The sequence below is a fragment of the Cystoisospora suis genome (genome assembly GCF_002600585.1).
Source record: "Cystoisospora suis strain Wien I chromosome Unknown contig_1201, whole genome shotgun sequence".
In the NCBI taxonomy this organism is placed as follows: domain Eukaryota; phylum Apicomplexa; class Conoidasida; order Eucoccidiorida; family Sarcocystidae; genus Cystoisospora; species Cystoisospora suis.
Genome location: NW_027154002.1, coordinates 23,161 through 38,744, shown reverse-complemented (window position 1 = coordinate 38,744; position 15,584 = coordinate 23,161). Strand labels below are relative to the sequence as shown.

The 15,584-nt window shown below is 56.3% G+C and overlaps 1 protein-coding gene across 1 annotated transcript in view; it reads right to left on the bottom strand.

Moving 5' to 3' along the window:
- Window positions 1–1,756: 1,756 nt before the first annotated feature.
- CSUI_002824 (uncharacterized protein) overlaps window positions 1,757–15,584 on the bottom strand; it is a 16,324-nt gene continuing 2,496 nt past the window's right edge. Inside the window, exons 1-3 of the mRNA XM_068063023.1 lie at window positions 7,920–15,584; window positions 3,583–3,599; window positions 1,757–3,031 (exon numbers count right to left, since the gene is read on the bottom strand). The exon at window positions 7,920–15,584 is cut by the window's right edge and continues 2,496 nt beyond it. Of these exons, the coding sequence (XP_067924990.1) occupies window positions 7,920–14,300 (6,381 nt within the window). The 5' untranslated portion in view covers window positions 14,301–15,584 and the 3' untranslated portion in view covers window positions 1,757–3,031; window positions 3,583–3,599. The remainder of the gene's footprint in view (window positions 3,032–3,582; window positions 3,600–7,919) is intronic.

The window sequence follows — 15,584 nt, the reverse complement described above, 5'->3', positions numbered from 1 at the left end:
GCGTTCTCGGACAAAAGCCGGCTGGATACCGTGCATATAACTGAATTCTTCCTCGACGGTCGGCTCGGTCGGGTGAACTTAGTCTTGTTTTTCTGATGGACTTCACTCCCGGCGATACCACGCCGACTCGACCGGCCGTGATCAAACGAAAGTAGGCAGGGCGTCTACCGACACTACCAGATGCACAACAGGAACCGCTTCCCCTGGGTGCCACGCAAGAGGAGAAGGCTCAACCCGGGAAAGAGCCGGTAACCAAAGCTCCCCACCGTATTCCTCGACTCAAGACGACGCCAGACGAGTGATCACGCCCACGAACCGTTCCTCCCCAACAAGCACTCGCTGGCCGAGCCGCACTCACACAAGATGAAGCACTCCGCCGGTCTATGCTTTTTCATGGTTGTGTGCTTTGCCGCTCATGGTAGCACACTCACTCCAGCGGACGCGACGGATTTTTCTTATGTAATTGGAGACCTCGGTTTGCTAGACAATCGAGAACTTCCTTACATGATGCCCGACGCGCAGGAGTACACGATCCTGGATATGTTCAATAAAGTGACGCTGGAGCCCACCGACTATGCCCGTCGTACTTTCGTGTACGCCCACGAAGTTTGCGAGACGTCGGAAGCAGTCGAGTACCACTCGCTCTTCGAAAAAGTTCCGGCCGGGTACAAGTGGTGGGACACTAGTGATCATGTCTTCTCATACACGCACTCCAACGGGAGTCAAGTCACGGAAACAGGAAAGAAGTATGTCTTCTATTCACCGCCACACACCTACCTACCCAGTACGGTGAAAATTTGTTTTAGAGTCAGGGACGCCAAAACAAACTACACGGCCACTTTGATATTCACCAACACTTCAACACGTGTCCAGTCGTCGCTACTTGTCGCTTTCACCCTAGCCTGGATGCCGGCTGTTGCGACGGTGCTCATCAGCTGAACCTACTACCGCGTTCTACAATGGCTGAGAAAGGCAGCGTCACCTTGGTGCGCAACCCGTCCAAACCGCTGTACCCGACGTGAGATTTTGGTGTCTGTTTCTTCCCGGGGTTGGTGCTTCGCGCTCACGCACAAGCCGTCCCTTCACTGCAAGTGAGTCTAAGACTACCGTACTTTTGTTGGCGCCGCCTGAAGTGTGATACGCATCTTTTTGAGCCCAGCGTGCCATTATGTCCTGAACGATTCTGGGCGGCGGAGCAGCTGCACTTGAACTACGGACGCCGATCTCAGCCAGCGGTACCATGTATATAGTTCCTTCACCTGCTCTAGACTTCAAAACGAGTTCGGAAATCGCTACGGCAACTGGAGCTTCGGTAGGCTGTGGTCGACTGAACGCGTCAACAGTTCATATCAAACAAAAACGGGGACAAAACTCGCTTCGTTCTTTGGGCTAACTTGCATACAGTGATGGGGACGGTCCCTGGCAAGTTGTACACAACTGTGAACTCTGCTCCCTGCTAACCTGCAATACCGCCATACTGGGGCCGTGGCTGCAAAACCCGCTCCTGCGAACACGTACCCGTGCGACGCAGAGGCCTATCGGACCAGATCTCATCCTGCTTCGCACCCCCGTCGGGCCGACGCGCACATGACGCGCTGTCGGCAACGCAAACAAACCAAAAACGCGATCTCTGCATGCAACATTGAGCAGCCACCTGTCGCGAAGATAGAATTTCAAGAGCAGCATGGATACAGCCACAAACATACTTTCACGGGATTACTGCGGTACCAGCCCGGCACAGCTCAGGAGAGAGACGACTCCAATGCCACGCTACTGCTCGGCTCCCGATCGAGCTGGCGCACACACTCTTGAGAAGTCCTGAAATCCGGGCAAGACCGTCGAAACTCAACGAAATGCATGCACGCAAGCTGGGACCGATGATACTCCTACTGCTCACGACCTTGAGAACACCAGACAAGCCTGCCGCTCTTCTGGAGAAAGATCCTCTCTGTCGCAGTGACCACGCCAAAACCAGCCCTTTACGCGCTTTGAGTTGTGTACCTTTTACATCTCCCTGTACTTCTTGATAATCTTGTCATACTTGGCCTGAAACAATCCAGCAAAAGAAGTACTGGGTTCCAGCGAAACAGGAACTGTCCTGTTGTACATGCTGTACTCCGGGCTTTCAAGCTGGATAACCGCCAAAAAGCCAGACGGGTTGGAGGTGAACAGCGCCGCCTTGTAAACGCGCATTGTAGCAGATGCAGAGGGATACACCTCAGCCCACTTGCTCGCCCACTCACACAGCTTGGTCTCCTTCGTGTGCAGCCGGCCGTCCAAGAAAAAACACTTCTCACCTATCACCAGAAAATTTCGAAGAAGCAGAGGCTGCTCGACGTCTGAGGGCAGGTCCTCTCCTTCCTTGATCTTCTCCGAACCCCACCGTTCTGCCTGCAACTGCTGTGTGCCTGCACCGCCCACGAGTTGAGCAGAAATCTCTGGAGACATCAGCATGTACACTCCGGTTGCGACGCTTGGGTCGTGTCCCTGGGCTACAAAAGCCACTTTCTTATTTCCAAAAGCAGGAGTCGGCGGCTCATACATAAATGTCGCAAGCATCCACGGGGTGGGCACGTGGCCGTAAACACCCGGAACCTTCTCATAATCAACGAAATCCATGTAGCGCACTACAGCAGTCAGGTAATCTTCGAACTTATGCGGTCGAGATCTCCTGAAAAACTTGGTGAACCCTGTGGGCTTCTTCCAGTGGTTCTTGCCAACCCTGTTGTGGTGTTCGAGCTGCATATCCAACCAGTCACAGAGCTGCGCACCAACGAAGTTAGGGATCTCCAAGGAGGCTTGGATATTGGGAAACTGCGGGTCTACCACCAAATGCATGGACCGTCCCACCACGCAACCACCTTGCTGAACCTTTCGCCACGACCCCTCAGGCACTTTCTGAAGAATAGCTGTACTATGTCCGCTCCCCTGCTGCCCAACAACAGCTTGGACGCGGATGGCCGCGTAAGAGAACACCAACAACGCACAGAACGCTACAGTCGTCGCTCCCTTGGCGAACCCGTCTGGAATCCTGTGAGCATAAAGCACCAACGGGCACACAAGAAAAGGAACCGCGTGCAAGCTGGTGCGATTGATTGACAATGCTGGATTGGCCACCGTTCCTTCAGCAGCATCCTCCAAAGCCGCGTAGCGGGCATCACCTGACCGACCCCAGCTCACCAACCGAGGAAACCAACCGCCAGCCAAATTGGACACTACGCGTGAACGTCGCAAGTCTGTTCACGAAGAGTCGAACAACTATGAATACCACCAACCGCGCCGTAGAACAGCGTCTAGCGGAAACGGGTTAACTCCAGAACCCTCCACCACATAGAACTCCCCAGCGGAATACCTCATCCACTGAAACTGAACGAAATTGAGTACAAGCAATTTCTTCCGTCTACTGCCGCAAAACTGTCACTGGAAAACAACCAACCAAACGGATCTATATACGACGCGGCTTCTTTCGTGCGCACCACGCTTGCAGCGCGTGAAGCAGAAAAGAAAAACTCCAGCCGGGAACCCAGGGCGGTGGAGACAGAGAGATGCGGAAACGGGAGTAGTCAACGAAGACGGACTTACCCTGAATACAGCGCCATGTCCGGAAACAAAAAGAGCGGTGTCGGGAAATAATTGAACCTAATGCATGAAAAAAAACGGAGATTGCCCCACCAAGGAAACCCAGCCAAATGAGAAACACAAAGGGCCAGCGAACTTCACTGCCATGCCACTGCAACGCGACAGTTTAACTCGTCGGGCTGGAAACAGTGCAAAGGAACAAGAGATCCCGTGCGCAGAAAAACCAAAACAACCGGTGAATCGGTCGTCGCACCCTCCGTACTGCGTCGCTTCCTCCGCGGCCTCCCGGACGCGCGGCGGTGGCACCAGAGACGACGGGTCATCCGCTATGCAAACCCGACTTGCCCGGGCAGGAAACAAGTTCGAGCGTCGTATCAGGGCCCGGGTGACGCTCTGGCAAAGGCGTTGGAGTTCCAATCTGTGTCCCGGCAGCGGCGGTCCCACTAAAAGCGTTTCCGTTTGTGTAGTTGCGCCTTCGAAGTAGGGGGAAGGGTGCGAGTCCGCAGTTGTCGGAGGGGCACACTACGCGCCTCAAGAGTAAGAGAGCCAGGATGGCCTCTTTTTCTCTGATATTCGCTGAGCTACCGCCGTAGCGGCCGTGCGCCGTTCACATCGGGCGTCAGACCTAACCGCTTGCGCGTGAGACTAGCCGGTATGTGCCTCAGCGCGTGCACCGGCACCTGAGTATCGGCACTCGGCTGTACTTTCCGAAGAGTCTAGTAGTGGTGTGGTTGTGGCTTGCGACCACCCGAGGGTAGCGCTTCAGTGTGAACTCTTGACAGAGCGAATTTCAGCTGATGGCCACTGTACCTGGTGCCGACTCCGAATTACCGTCCAACGACGAGCGTACGCATTGGAGAGTGAGCACAGGAACGAGAGTTCTGCAGCAGGCTAAAAGATACAAGCTGATACCAGACGCTCAGAAGCGGACTGGAATAGACGACGGGACGCAGGAGACCCGTGCATTCATCGCCACCTCAAACATTTGTCTTTGTCCGTTCCACAGGCGACCCCAAAACAGTTCAACTGTCCGCTGTGCAAAACATGGGACTAGCCCCCAGTCCTGGCAAATCCACAGATTGTAAATATACCGGGAACACGGCATACGTGCCGGGGTGCCATCATTTCATGCCCACTCGGTTCTCGTGCGATGTAAGACTTCGGATTTCCGCCCCTGCAAATTTGAAAATCGGAAAGCCACTTCATCGCCGATCACCAAGAGTCCGGGGGAGATGCTGAAGGCACGAATGAAAAAGCGGCGCGACTCCCATCAAAGGGGCGAGAGAGGGGCTCTCCAGATATTGCCAGATTCTCCGAGAAGTGAGCGGCCCGAACCGACGGACGAGGCTGAGGGTGGCCAAGAGCCCCCGAGGACATCACCGAGGAACGTGGCATCCATGGAGATGTAACGGGACGTGGCGTGAATGAAGGGCCCGGGCCCCCCTTCCTTCTTCCCGGCTGAAGTGCTGCCCACTGTCGGAACGTGGGCCAAGGGTCTAGGACCGGGCTTGGTCGCCACGCAGTTGGCGTGGGCGGAGTCCAGGAGCCGTTCTGCCATGTAGTCTCGCGTGGCGAAAACACAACGGGAGCTTCCCCAGTTCTCCCCCTGCGGGGCAGGGGCGTATACGGACTCAGAGGAGGAGCCGTTATCTCGTTCCATTGACTCGAGAGTGGTTGTCTAAATTGCGGATCAGTAAGCAGCTCAGGTGACCGCTCCCTTCTTGCCGCGGCGTCCGCTATCTTGCGAATGCGGCGACGGCGCACACTCAAAGGCACCTGCGCGGCTGCCGCCCGAGGCCACATACTAGGGAAAGGACTTGCAATAGATAGGGGTGAAGGAAACGTCGAAACCATTCCTGATGTTGGCCCAAGTACTGCACGAGCGACCTGCTCTGGATCCCTAGGAGGCGCGAAGCCTTTCCCCCTCGGAGAATAACCGAATGCCATGTTCTCTCTCGCTTGAGAGGCACGACGTGCCGTCTCCGTCAGCCCATCCAAGCCATCGCTAACTTTCCAGAGCCTCTGAAATGAGTGCGCTGGGAAGGTAGGGCTACTGCTGCCAGCCGCAGGTGTCTGTTGCGCGACAACGGGAATCGGTGAGCCGCCTTGAGTCCGTTCTGACCGCGGCGAGCTGGAAGCTGAGTCCGTTTGGAACGGGGAATCGCTGTACAGAGAATCAGTTCGCACAGGGGACGGGGGACTCGAAGCTGCCAAGCAAAAGCTCCAAGGTGAACTCTTTCCGAAAAAGTGCACCACGCTCAGAAAGAACACTGGGACGAGTACGCTCCCGTGCCTGCCTGAACCCACAACGGGTCGATGAGCTGCCCTCAGACCGGTCGGGACCATATTGCAAGGCGAAGTAACTCAGCACACAACGGGAATTTCTACAACTTGGCAGCCGGCCCCGGTCCAGCAGGGCCCTCAGTCCTCCTGTGTGGGAAACGATTAGTCGCCAGTAACACTCGAACGCCCGCTTTGAAATGCGGCGGGAAGCAGCGCGACGACACGTGTTTTCCTCCACCCTATCTAAAAGTCTTCTTTAAACTGGCTGTGAACTCTAAATTCGTTATACTTTTTTGCTTGAAGCGTAGCCGGCTCTGAGCTGGTCAGGCAAAGAATCTGTTTTTTCGAGACGCGCTGGGTGCCCCCCTGGCGCTACGTCGCGGCTTCTGGCTGGCTTCCCTGCGGTCGCCTTGTCTGATCGATTGACCTTAGCCCCGCGATGCAAACAACGCCGCGAGGTATGATGGAGGAGGTTTTCCCGCTGTCCGCGGTACTGGTGGAGTCGACACCTGGAGTGTACTGCCTGGTCAAACGGACAACTAGGTGTATGGATCTACTGGAGTGTTGACCCACAACCAGATCTTGGCCGGGAGGGGAACACAACGTTCTTGGGTCGTCTGGCGCTTCTTCCTCTACGCAGGCAGACCGGTCTGTCTCTTGTAGGAATTGGCACTCGTATAATTACACTCTCCGGCCACTCAGCAAAACTGAGTCGCCACAAGCGGTCTTCAGTGCCTCTATAACTGTTGCCCCCACGGTGGGGGTTGACTTCTTTGCCGTGACACCCTCTTGGAGCGGTGCCCGTCATCACTCGCACTCGCTTCGGGTCACGCTCCTGCGGGCTTCCGTTGTGGCTCTTCGTTCACTGTTCAATGCAGAACTTGAGCAGCCCCTTCAGATTCCTGTGTCTGTAGCTACCGGTCAAACTGATCAAGTAGTATCGCACAGGTCCCTCACTTCCCCCCCAAGCCGGCTTCGGTGTCGACGCCTTCGTCGACGTCGCGTCCACTCTTTCGCGCAGGTTCGCCCGGGCTGAAGGCAATCATATAAGGTCTTGTGCGCAACCTGACGTGCTAAAGTGGTGCTCTCACTACATCCAGCTTCCGACGAGTTTACCTGCGTCCCTACTGAGCCTCCGGCGGGCACGGACAGCGCGACTCTTTCCCCCACATGTCGGTTGCCTCTTCTACGCGGTTGTCCCAGAACTCACGATTCCGCTGTTTCTCTTCTTGTTTCACCTTTGAGTCAGAGTCTTCTTGCGGACGGGGCTACCCATGACTCATGAGGAAAAGTACCGACTGAAGAAATTCTCACCACAAAGTGCACTCACGAGTAACCTCTGTTTTTGCGCGTGTCCTCGGACTTTCGAAGAGCTCCTCCGGCATCAAAGGCCGCTCCCGCCATCAGGCACTCACGTCCGCAACTCGCGTTGCATTCAGCCTCCCGTCTTGTACAGCTAAACCCGGTGCTGACACACACCGCAGGATCCCGCGCGTCCTCGTGTGTAGCCGCAGTTGTCATTCGAGATGCTCATGGCATCCTCGCGCTCAGGAGACGGGCTTCAAGCCGCAGCGGAGCACGCATGCACGGTCGCTTGTGCGCCCGTACGTACCCCTTGTCCTCCAGTGCCCCACCTATTACCTCGCCCTACCTCGCAGCCGCCGAGCCCTCTACGTAAACCGCTGACAGAGGTGGCCTTTTTGGCCAGTACGCGTGTTTGTCTGCAGAGTGCTTACTAGCATCAGGCAACATTTCTCCACTGCCTAGCTAAGGGGGGAGTGCCTTGCAAGACTCACGTTAACACGGGACATTTCTCAACGCCTAGCTGCGGGGGCGCTGCGGGACCGTGAACCGGTCGGGCGACGATCCGTAGAATCCTCCCGTGCGGTCGTGGGCCTACACGGTAGGAGATGCGTTATTGCGCGGTCCAGGCACGCAGGCGTACAAACTGTCAGTTCTCCTTTACCAAGGGTTGCCAAAAACTTGCACACATGTACTTACCCACGAACTTCCTCTCAGCTTCAAGCTTTCGCAGTGTTGCTGAGAGGCTTATCCCTTCAATCCCTGAGCATCTTGACACTGACTATGCAAATAAGTACAATCAAGATGACAACTACCAGGGCACCCACTAGTGCCCAGAAGGTGATCTGACCACACCGATGCTGTCGTTCTGGACTCATCCGTTGCCACGATTCACCGAAGCAGCAGCTACAGGTGGAGGTCACCATGTCGCACAGGCCACTGACACAGGCTTCCGCTGGCCAGCGGCTTTTATCTTCTTCAAGCAGGTGACCCAGCTGTTCACGCACACTCTTCTTCGTTGCTGCTACACGCGCCTCCCACGACGTTGTCTCTGTCCCCCCCACTGGTTCCTCCACCCCGCCCCCTTTCACTGAGTCTGCAGCAACGTCCCGCCAGCCCGGCTCGTGCTGATCTACAGCTCTTGCTCTTTCGCCTGCAACCGCAGACGCACGGCATGCTTCAGTTGCCGAAACAGACACGTCACCCGGTTCCGTGAGGGTAGGCTGATGCAACCGGATGGTCACCGGTGTCCCCTCTCTGCAAAAGTGGAAGGTGCTGTGAGAAGCAGGTCTAGCGGTGATCCGTCGTAGATGAGAAGGCACACTGTCAGAACTACGCGATAAATATACGTGGCCGCGTCCTGCCGCTCTTCCTGAGTGCGCCAATTCGGTGTCCGGGGCCGCCAGAGTCGCGCGTGGAAAAACATGGGTTTCCCCTTCTGGAGTTCCATGTGGCTTTCCGTGCAACAGGCTGCAAGGATATGGCGTAACAATTTCTTTCTTTCGCCGACGCCTGTTGTTCTTCTCTACATTAGCGGGGAGGACGGCCGCTTTCGGGTGAATATCACGAGGTCCGGATCGCACGATCGTCTCTACGGCCTCAACCGGTTCCTTGACAGGCGACGGCCGGCGAGCCTGCTGCGCCAAAGACTTCGTCTGGCATTCGTCGGTAGCACAGTCATGTATAACTACTCCAAGAAGTTTCGCTTCCGAGTCCTGGTCCTGTATTTGATCATCTTCTTCACTATCGCCGCCTTCCCGGTGACGCATGAAGAGTTTCCCGACTCCACTAAAGCGTCCCGGGACTGCTCTACAAGACTCCTCAACTACTGCCGTTGTGTCAGGAGGTCCTCCGCGCTCCGCGTCTCCATCTGTAAACAGGCGCCATGGATACACATTTGTCGTCGTTGTGTTCAGTACCGTAGTCTTCCCGCGGTGTGCCCGCACTATTCGCTGAGCTCCCAACAGAAAACGATCTCTCTCCTTATCTTCATCAAAGCCCGGCACTGCCTGCTGCTCTTTAAATACCTCCATGTGATGCTGCGCGGCTTTTCTGCAAGGATCTCCGCGGAAACGAAGATCCGTGACGGTGTGGTTACTTGGCACTGCCTCGTCTGGCGAAACAGTTACGCACGGCACCGCGGCGTTGCACGCTTGCCTCGATCGGACACCTCGGTCTTCATGCTCAAATAAATGCACAGGCTTTCCCCGCGCAACAACCTCCTTCCCCTCAGCGGAATCCCCAGGAGCTGCTCCGCGCTGCAGAAGGCCAAGGACCTGTGACGGCTCCAAATGTACCGGGCCATAAGCTGTCTCCTGCCTTGAACTTTGCTGCGAGGGAACTGAAGCAAGATAGTGTTGCTGGGACGACATCCCATACTGCTCCTGAAGCTGCACGGGAAGCGTGCAGATAAGATCGCATGGCACCACAGACTGCCGGCGCTGGCTTCCTTCGTTGAAAGCGGAATGCGCATTCTCCAGGCACTGATCTGCATCCCCTTCCATCCCTAATTGCTCGTCTGAAGAATCCTGATCCACGCCCAACTCCACCAGTTCCTCATTTACATGCGCTTTCTTCTCCGGCAGGCGCTTCACACATGAGGGCCCTCTTCTTTCTGACTCCTCCGCACTCTGCGGCCACACCTGATTGCCGGGAGACTCCTCAGCCCTCTTCGGCAGCGGCGCCCCTTTTTTCTTATTGCCCCGCTGGGTTCCTCCCGGATTAGCGCCACATTCGTTTACAAGCGGATGCCCGCCTGCGAAAGCAGTATGATACTTACTTTGCGCTGCGTGACACTCCATCATCTTTGACGACCCATTTCGTAGGACGCAAGGTATCCTATCTCCGCAACCTGACCAGTGTCCCCTTCCGCAGTTAGCAGAACTGATAGAATTTCCATGACTTGTGCTGTAGCTGTCCTGCAACGGCTCATTCTCCCTGGTGTTAACCAGACGTGCCTCTGTACATCGCGATCTCCCGGCCGTCCTACCCACGCTTGTCTTCCAGGGCCCTACCGACGGGTCGTCACTTAGTACTCCGTCACCGCCATGGGCTGGTGGCGTAGCCCGAGACACGAAACCATCTGACGTAACGCCCTCAGCGAAGTCTCTTTCGCTCGCTGCTTCACTACGGGCGAAAAAGGAACCAACGGACAACGCCGCTCCACGTGTCCGGGACATGGGTGAGATGAAACTGGTACTTGACGCACGTGTGCTTGCACGTGTACTTGTTGTCGCTGAGGACGATGCCCTTGAGTACTGAGATGCACTACACTCCGCCGACAAACTGGATCCACTGCTCGCTCGTCTTGCTTCACCCCGAAGTTTTGCTAGCAGAGCCTTCGGATCACAAAAACTCAAGGGGGAAGAGCTTTTTGGAGATGAAGATGCTCCGTAAAAATGCCTAGCATTCACAGGTCCCTCAGAGACAGATGGGAGTTTTCCTTGCTGTATGTTCTCCACATCAAAGGAGGCCAAGGTGGTTTGATTGTCGCGCGCTGGCTGGCCTTCTAGGATAGGTGCCGCTCGTGCTGGGCAGACTGAGACTTGTTCTTGCCTGTCTTTCCTACCTGATACAGCATTGTCCCCCGTAAGCCTACCGGCTGAAGGGTCCTTCAAATCCGACCGCTGCTCTTCGTATGTTCTCTCGTGCCTTATAGCTCCCTCGTCGCCGTCTGGGGCATCGGGCTGCTCTGCGCCGGTATGTCTATCGCAGCTCCCCTCGAACACACCGCCTACAGGCTTCTTGCTCTTCTTGTCGAGGCTTTCCAGAACGTCGCGCGTCGGTTTCCGTCTCACCTGACAGGCACTGCCGCGCTGTTCTGGCAGGGAAACACAGGACGACGGAGCTTGTAAACTCTCGCGAGTCTCGCTCTCGTCGCGTGCTACAGGCCCGGGCGCAGACCAAGCCGAAGGGTCGGTACCAGCCGAAAGATTGGAATCTGGACCTACGACTTCTACATCATCATGACTCCAGCCCTTTCCATGACCAAGCAAGTGACGTCCACCATTTTCACTCTCAGTCATGACAGCGTGGACTGTATCAGACATGTGATCGTCTGCGTTGCGTGGCTCACTCCCCTCCGACGCAGTACACGATTCATCAAATGGTGAATGGCACTTCGGCACCTGTTCTTTCCCGGTTCCTTTACGGATTCCACTGGTATCGGTGCCCCTCCCCCCTCTAGCAGCGCTACTGGCACATTCGGGTACAGTCTGGTCATCCCCGTCTCCTCTCTTCGCGGACGCCATCTTCTTCCTTTGTCCTCCCCGGCTGGAACTGCTCGTGTACACCTGCCACTCATCCTGTCGCCTGGAGTGTGTTCCGAACCAGTTACAGTCCTCAGACTCTCTCCTAGTGTTGCCGCCTTCCCTGCTCTTCCGGCAAACGCCCGGAGGCCCCACAGAAGGCCTGAGGCTCCTGTCACCTCCAAGCACAGGCGGAGACGAGCGCAGCACCGGCGCCGTCCTTCCGACTTCGCTGAGCTCGGAGACAGGTGAATGCCGGTGCCGACCCCGGCCTGTCCTCGCCGCTGATGTAATCACTCCGCTGGGCAAAGTTTGGCTTTGTTCCCGGAGCTCGACGCGCTTGCCTTCACCCTTGTGCGCGGCCCTCTGCACGTCTTCAGCTGCGGCGGTGTCGTGCTCTCGTCGCACATCTTGCATTTTATCCTTGTCACGTTCTGAAGAGACTGTAGGTGTCCTGCGTGTCGTCCGTGGAGATCCTTGGTCATTTACCACAAACTTGGCCCCTCTGCTGGGAGAGGCCTCCATACGAAGAGGGGAACACGGTGAGCAGTGATCCACTAGGGGTTCACATTCACCGACGACAGCTGCGGTAGATGAGTGCATGTTATTGTCCCCACCTGCTGAGTCCGCTCCGAACCCGGAGTTCTTCGGCCAAGAGTCAAAACGAGAAGCGCGTGTCGTTTCACTTTTCCGATTCGCTGTTATCTCAATCTGGCACCAGGAATGCGGTCCCGGCTGGTGTCTGTGAGGCGAGAAAGTGTTATCCAATTCATATAGTGTGTCCACGTTGGCCGAGCTAGTGACAGAGACACGCTCTGTACTGTGTTGACTGTCTCTTGCTGCCAGTTCTTCTCGGCTTGACAAGACAGCAGAGGCCCCTTCATAATGTCCGGAAACCGGTGTTCTGCGAACCTGTCTCCGGCATATATCGGAAGGACGGTCGGCCGGAGGGGTATTTCCACCCCCCGCATCTGGGAAGCCCAGCTGCGTGCGACGGTACTGTTCGTATGTTGGCTGTAGTGGAAAGTGTAAAGACCCAGTTTTTCTGCGGGTGAGATGCATTTCTTGCTGTCGAAGTAGTTCACTTTGGAAAGGTGTCAGTCCTCGTCGCACAGCCTGCCCGTGCTCGCCTTCACCGGCTCTCGTGCCGACTTGCCTGCTTGACGCTGAAGCGCTCGCCTTGCCACTTGTTGTGACGTCGCTGTCCCGACTCCCCTTACATTCCCTTGAGTTGCGTGAAAGTGGCGCCGCCCCTTGTGACTCGCTGGCAGTTACGTTCGATCTGGTACCTCCTTGCTTGGCAGCGGCACCAGCTAAGGACCTGCTGGATTTCAGTGCGAGGTAAGCACGCCGGGTCTCGGACAATCCAGAAAGAGCCGATAACCCCGACACGCAAGACGCTGTAGACGAACACGAAGGCACGTGGGTAACGCTGCATTTACTGCCACCGGTCGTCGCTACTACTCGCGGAACAGATGCCGACCGTCCCAGAGAAGCTGCCGAAGCCCTGCCTTTACTGCTTTGTCGCTCGCACCTTTCGACAAAAGCACTGCGGCTGGCTGATGACAGGCCTTGACTGATCCCACCCGAAGCAGAAAATGGAGTTACTCGGGTCACAGAGCTGAGGCTAGGCCATTCCACAGACACCACATCGCAGCTGCAACTGCGTGTGACGGCTCGTGTGGGCGCAACTGCTGCCTTCGCTGGTCCCAGGTGACCATCCCGGGGAAGATCTAGCTGCTGAATTCCTTCTTGTTCAGCAGTCCTGTCCCTGCGCGCCTCCTCAAGCATCCCTGCAGCCGTCGCCACGAACGAACTGACACTGTGTGGGGGCCTCCATGAACGCACGGTGGTACAGCTGTACTTCGAATAATCTTCCTCCCCGTGTTCGATACACCTGGGATCGAGAGCAGCAACAGAGCTCTGCGATCTTGACTGTGGCAGAGCATTCACATCAAGAGATGATCTGGATGACTTTATGGGGGCGGCAGCGGCCAGACTATGTCCAAACAGCGAGCTGTCCAGTAACACAGGTCTTCCTTTGACCCATTGTTTGCTGACGCCGTTGACATCTCCGGGCCCTGCATCACCTCCACGCCTGTTCGGACCCGCGACCGGCTCGCCTCCACAGGCGCCCCGTTCATGCGCATGGACCGTCTCCAGACGAGTCCTCCTGCCCCCTGAGAGTGTCTCATCCCCATCTGTTTGTCCGTACTGCACACTGGGCGTACGAAGTGACGCCCTTTGCTTCCGCTGTACCTGCTGAACCGGTCCCCGCTGTGATGCAGCAGGCCGTGCAGTTTCCTTAGACAGGGAGTTCCCTTCCAATGTCCAAGATGAGACGGTATCCCCTTGCCTGATGGAGAGTGGGGGCCTCGGCTCGCCACGTTCGTAAGAAGTCTCGAAAGAGGTGTCCGATCCCGGTCTCGCCTCGTGTTCCCCGCCTCCAGCTAGAGACCCTTTCCTCGCTACAATCGACGGCTCTAGTGGCGGAAGCAGGCTAGAATTACATGGCGGCACACATGATCTGGACGGAACATTCGCCCTTCGAGTAGGCGCCACTTTACCTAGAGATGACAAGGAGTATGGTGAAGCGGTCCTTGATGCGATCGCTCTGGCGGCAGTTGATGCTGACGAAAACGAAGATACGCCCGACGCGGCAGGCGAAGCGGATCGCATACGCTCGTGGTATTGCTGCTGCAAGCGGGCGATGAAAGCTGACGTGGGACTCACACTAGTGCTAGCCTCAGTCCCGCTTGTTACCGCGATTCCTCCGGCCGAGAAGCCTACGCCGCTGTTGTAGCTCGCGGCTTTGGCAGGATCGTCCGCTCGGCCACACTCGCGAGTGCTCTCCTGGGATCCGGGATCGCTCCTGCCACTTCGTGTCATCGCACAAATTCAACGTGGAAGATCTTCAGAAAAGAGCCATTCTTTGGATCTCCTTCCACAAGCTGACGCAGTGCGGAGTATTCAGCGAACCCGGCCACCGCGCTCATGGGCGCGCTTCACCGCGAAGAAGCTTTCGCGACTTTTAGCAGCCATTCGTAGCACATGTACTCGGGCATTTCGTTAAAAGAAACGGAACATCCAAGCAGCTAGCAAAGCACGGCATTACCATGCGAGTGGTTCCTGAGGCTCTGCCGAGGAGACGTAGCAGTGCTGTTGTGCTGATTCCTTGTAGGCAACGAACGGCAAGAAACCCCTCTCCGTGTGCAGGGTTCCCAGGGCTACTGTGACACGCATGGATGCCACACCACTTAACTGAATGTTCACTCCGCCTTGCAACAGTGCCAACACTGAAGAAAAATCACATACCTTTTCCTGCTAAAGCCTAGAGCATGACCACAATGAGTATACTGTCTACATGAAACACCCAGACGGGCGTAGAGAACCGGCGACGAAAATTTCAAAAACCGTGATCCGGTTGCTGCACACTGGAAGAAGACGTTCCACTCGTCTCAACCGACGCACACCTATGTCTACGTGTCTGTTGCTTTAGCTGGAGAGGAGAGCCACCTCGGGCGACAATAGCCGTCCTTCGCTCGAAACCAGCGTTACAACGGGCGTCGCGCACACAGGCGGTCAGATCGCCTGATTGCCGCGTCTCGGATCGCGGGCCCAGACAATGGTCTGCGCGTCCCGTGAACCCGTCTCCGCAGTAGCGAGAAAATTGTGCCGCGCCTGAAGACGCATTGCACGGTAAGCGTGGCTTACCAGAAATCTGGCAGTTGGCAAACGAAGACAATTTCAACGTACGTTCGTCAAAAGTCAAACTCCATGCAGTGAGGGGTGGTGAGCCTGTCATCTACTGGTTCCATCCTGTCCGCTGTTCGGCCAGCAAAAAATCGAGTTCCACGGTCTAGGTGGAAACACTCCCGCTACACGCCGACACGTTCACAAAAATGTGAATGACCCGCATCTGCAGATGTTAAGAGGCAGACTCTATGCTTCCACGCTTGGGAGAGCATGCTCGGGACCGTGTGCGTGTTCCACCGCTTTTTGTCTCCCCGGCGCTGTTCCCCACGTGTTCGACCTTTGAACTGCTTCCCCTTCAGCGTGTGCACCCAGGCTATTAAGTGCTCTCCTATTCTAGCCGCTTCTTAAGAGTCGCCGGTCTGCAGCAAACCGTCGATACTGATTATTCACTCATCCATACCCTTGCCCGTGTTCCCC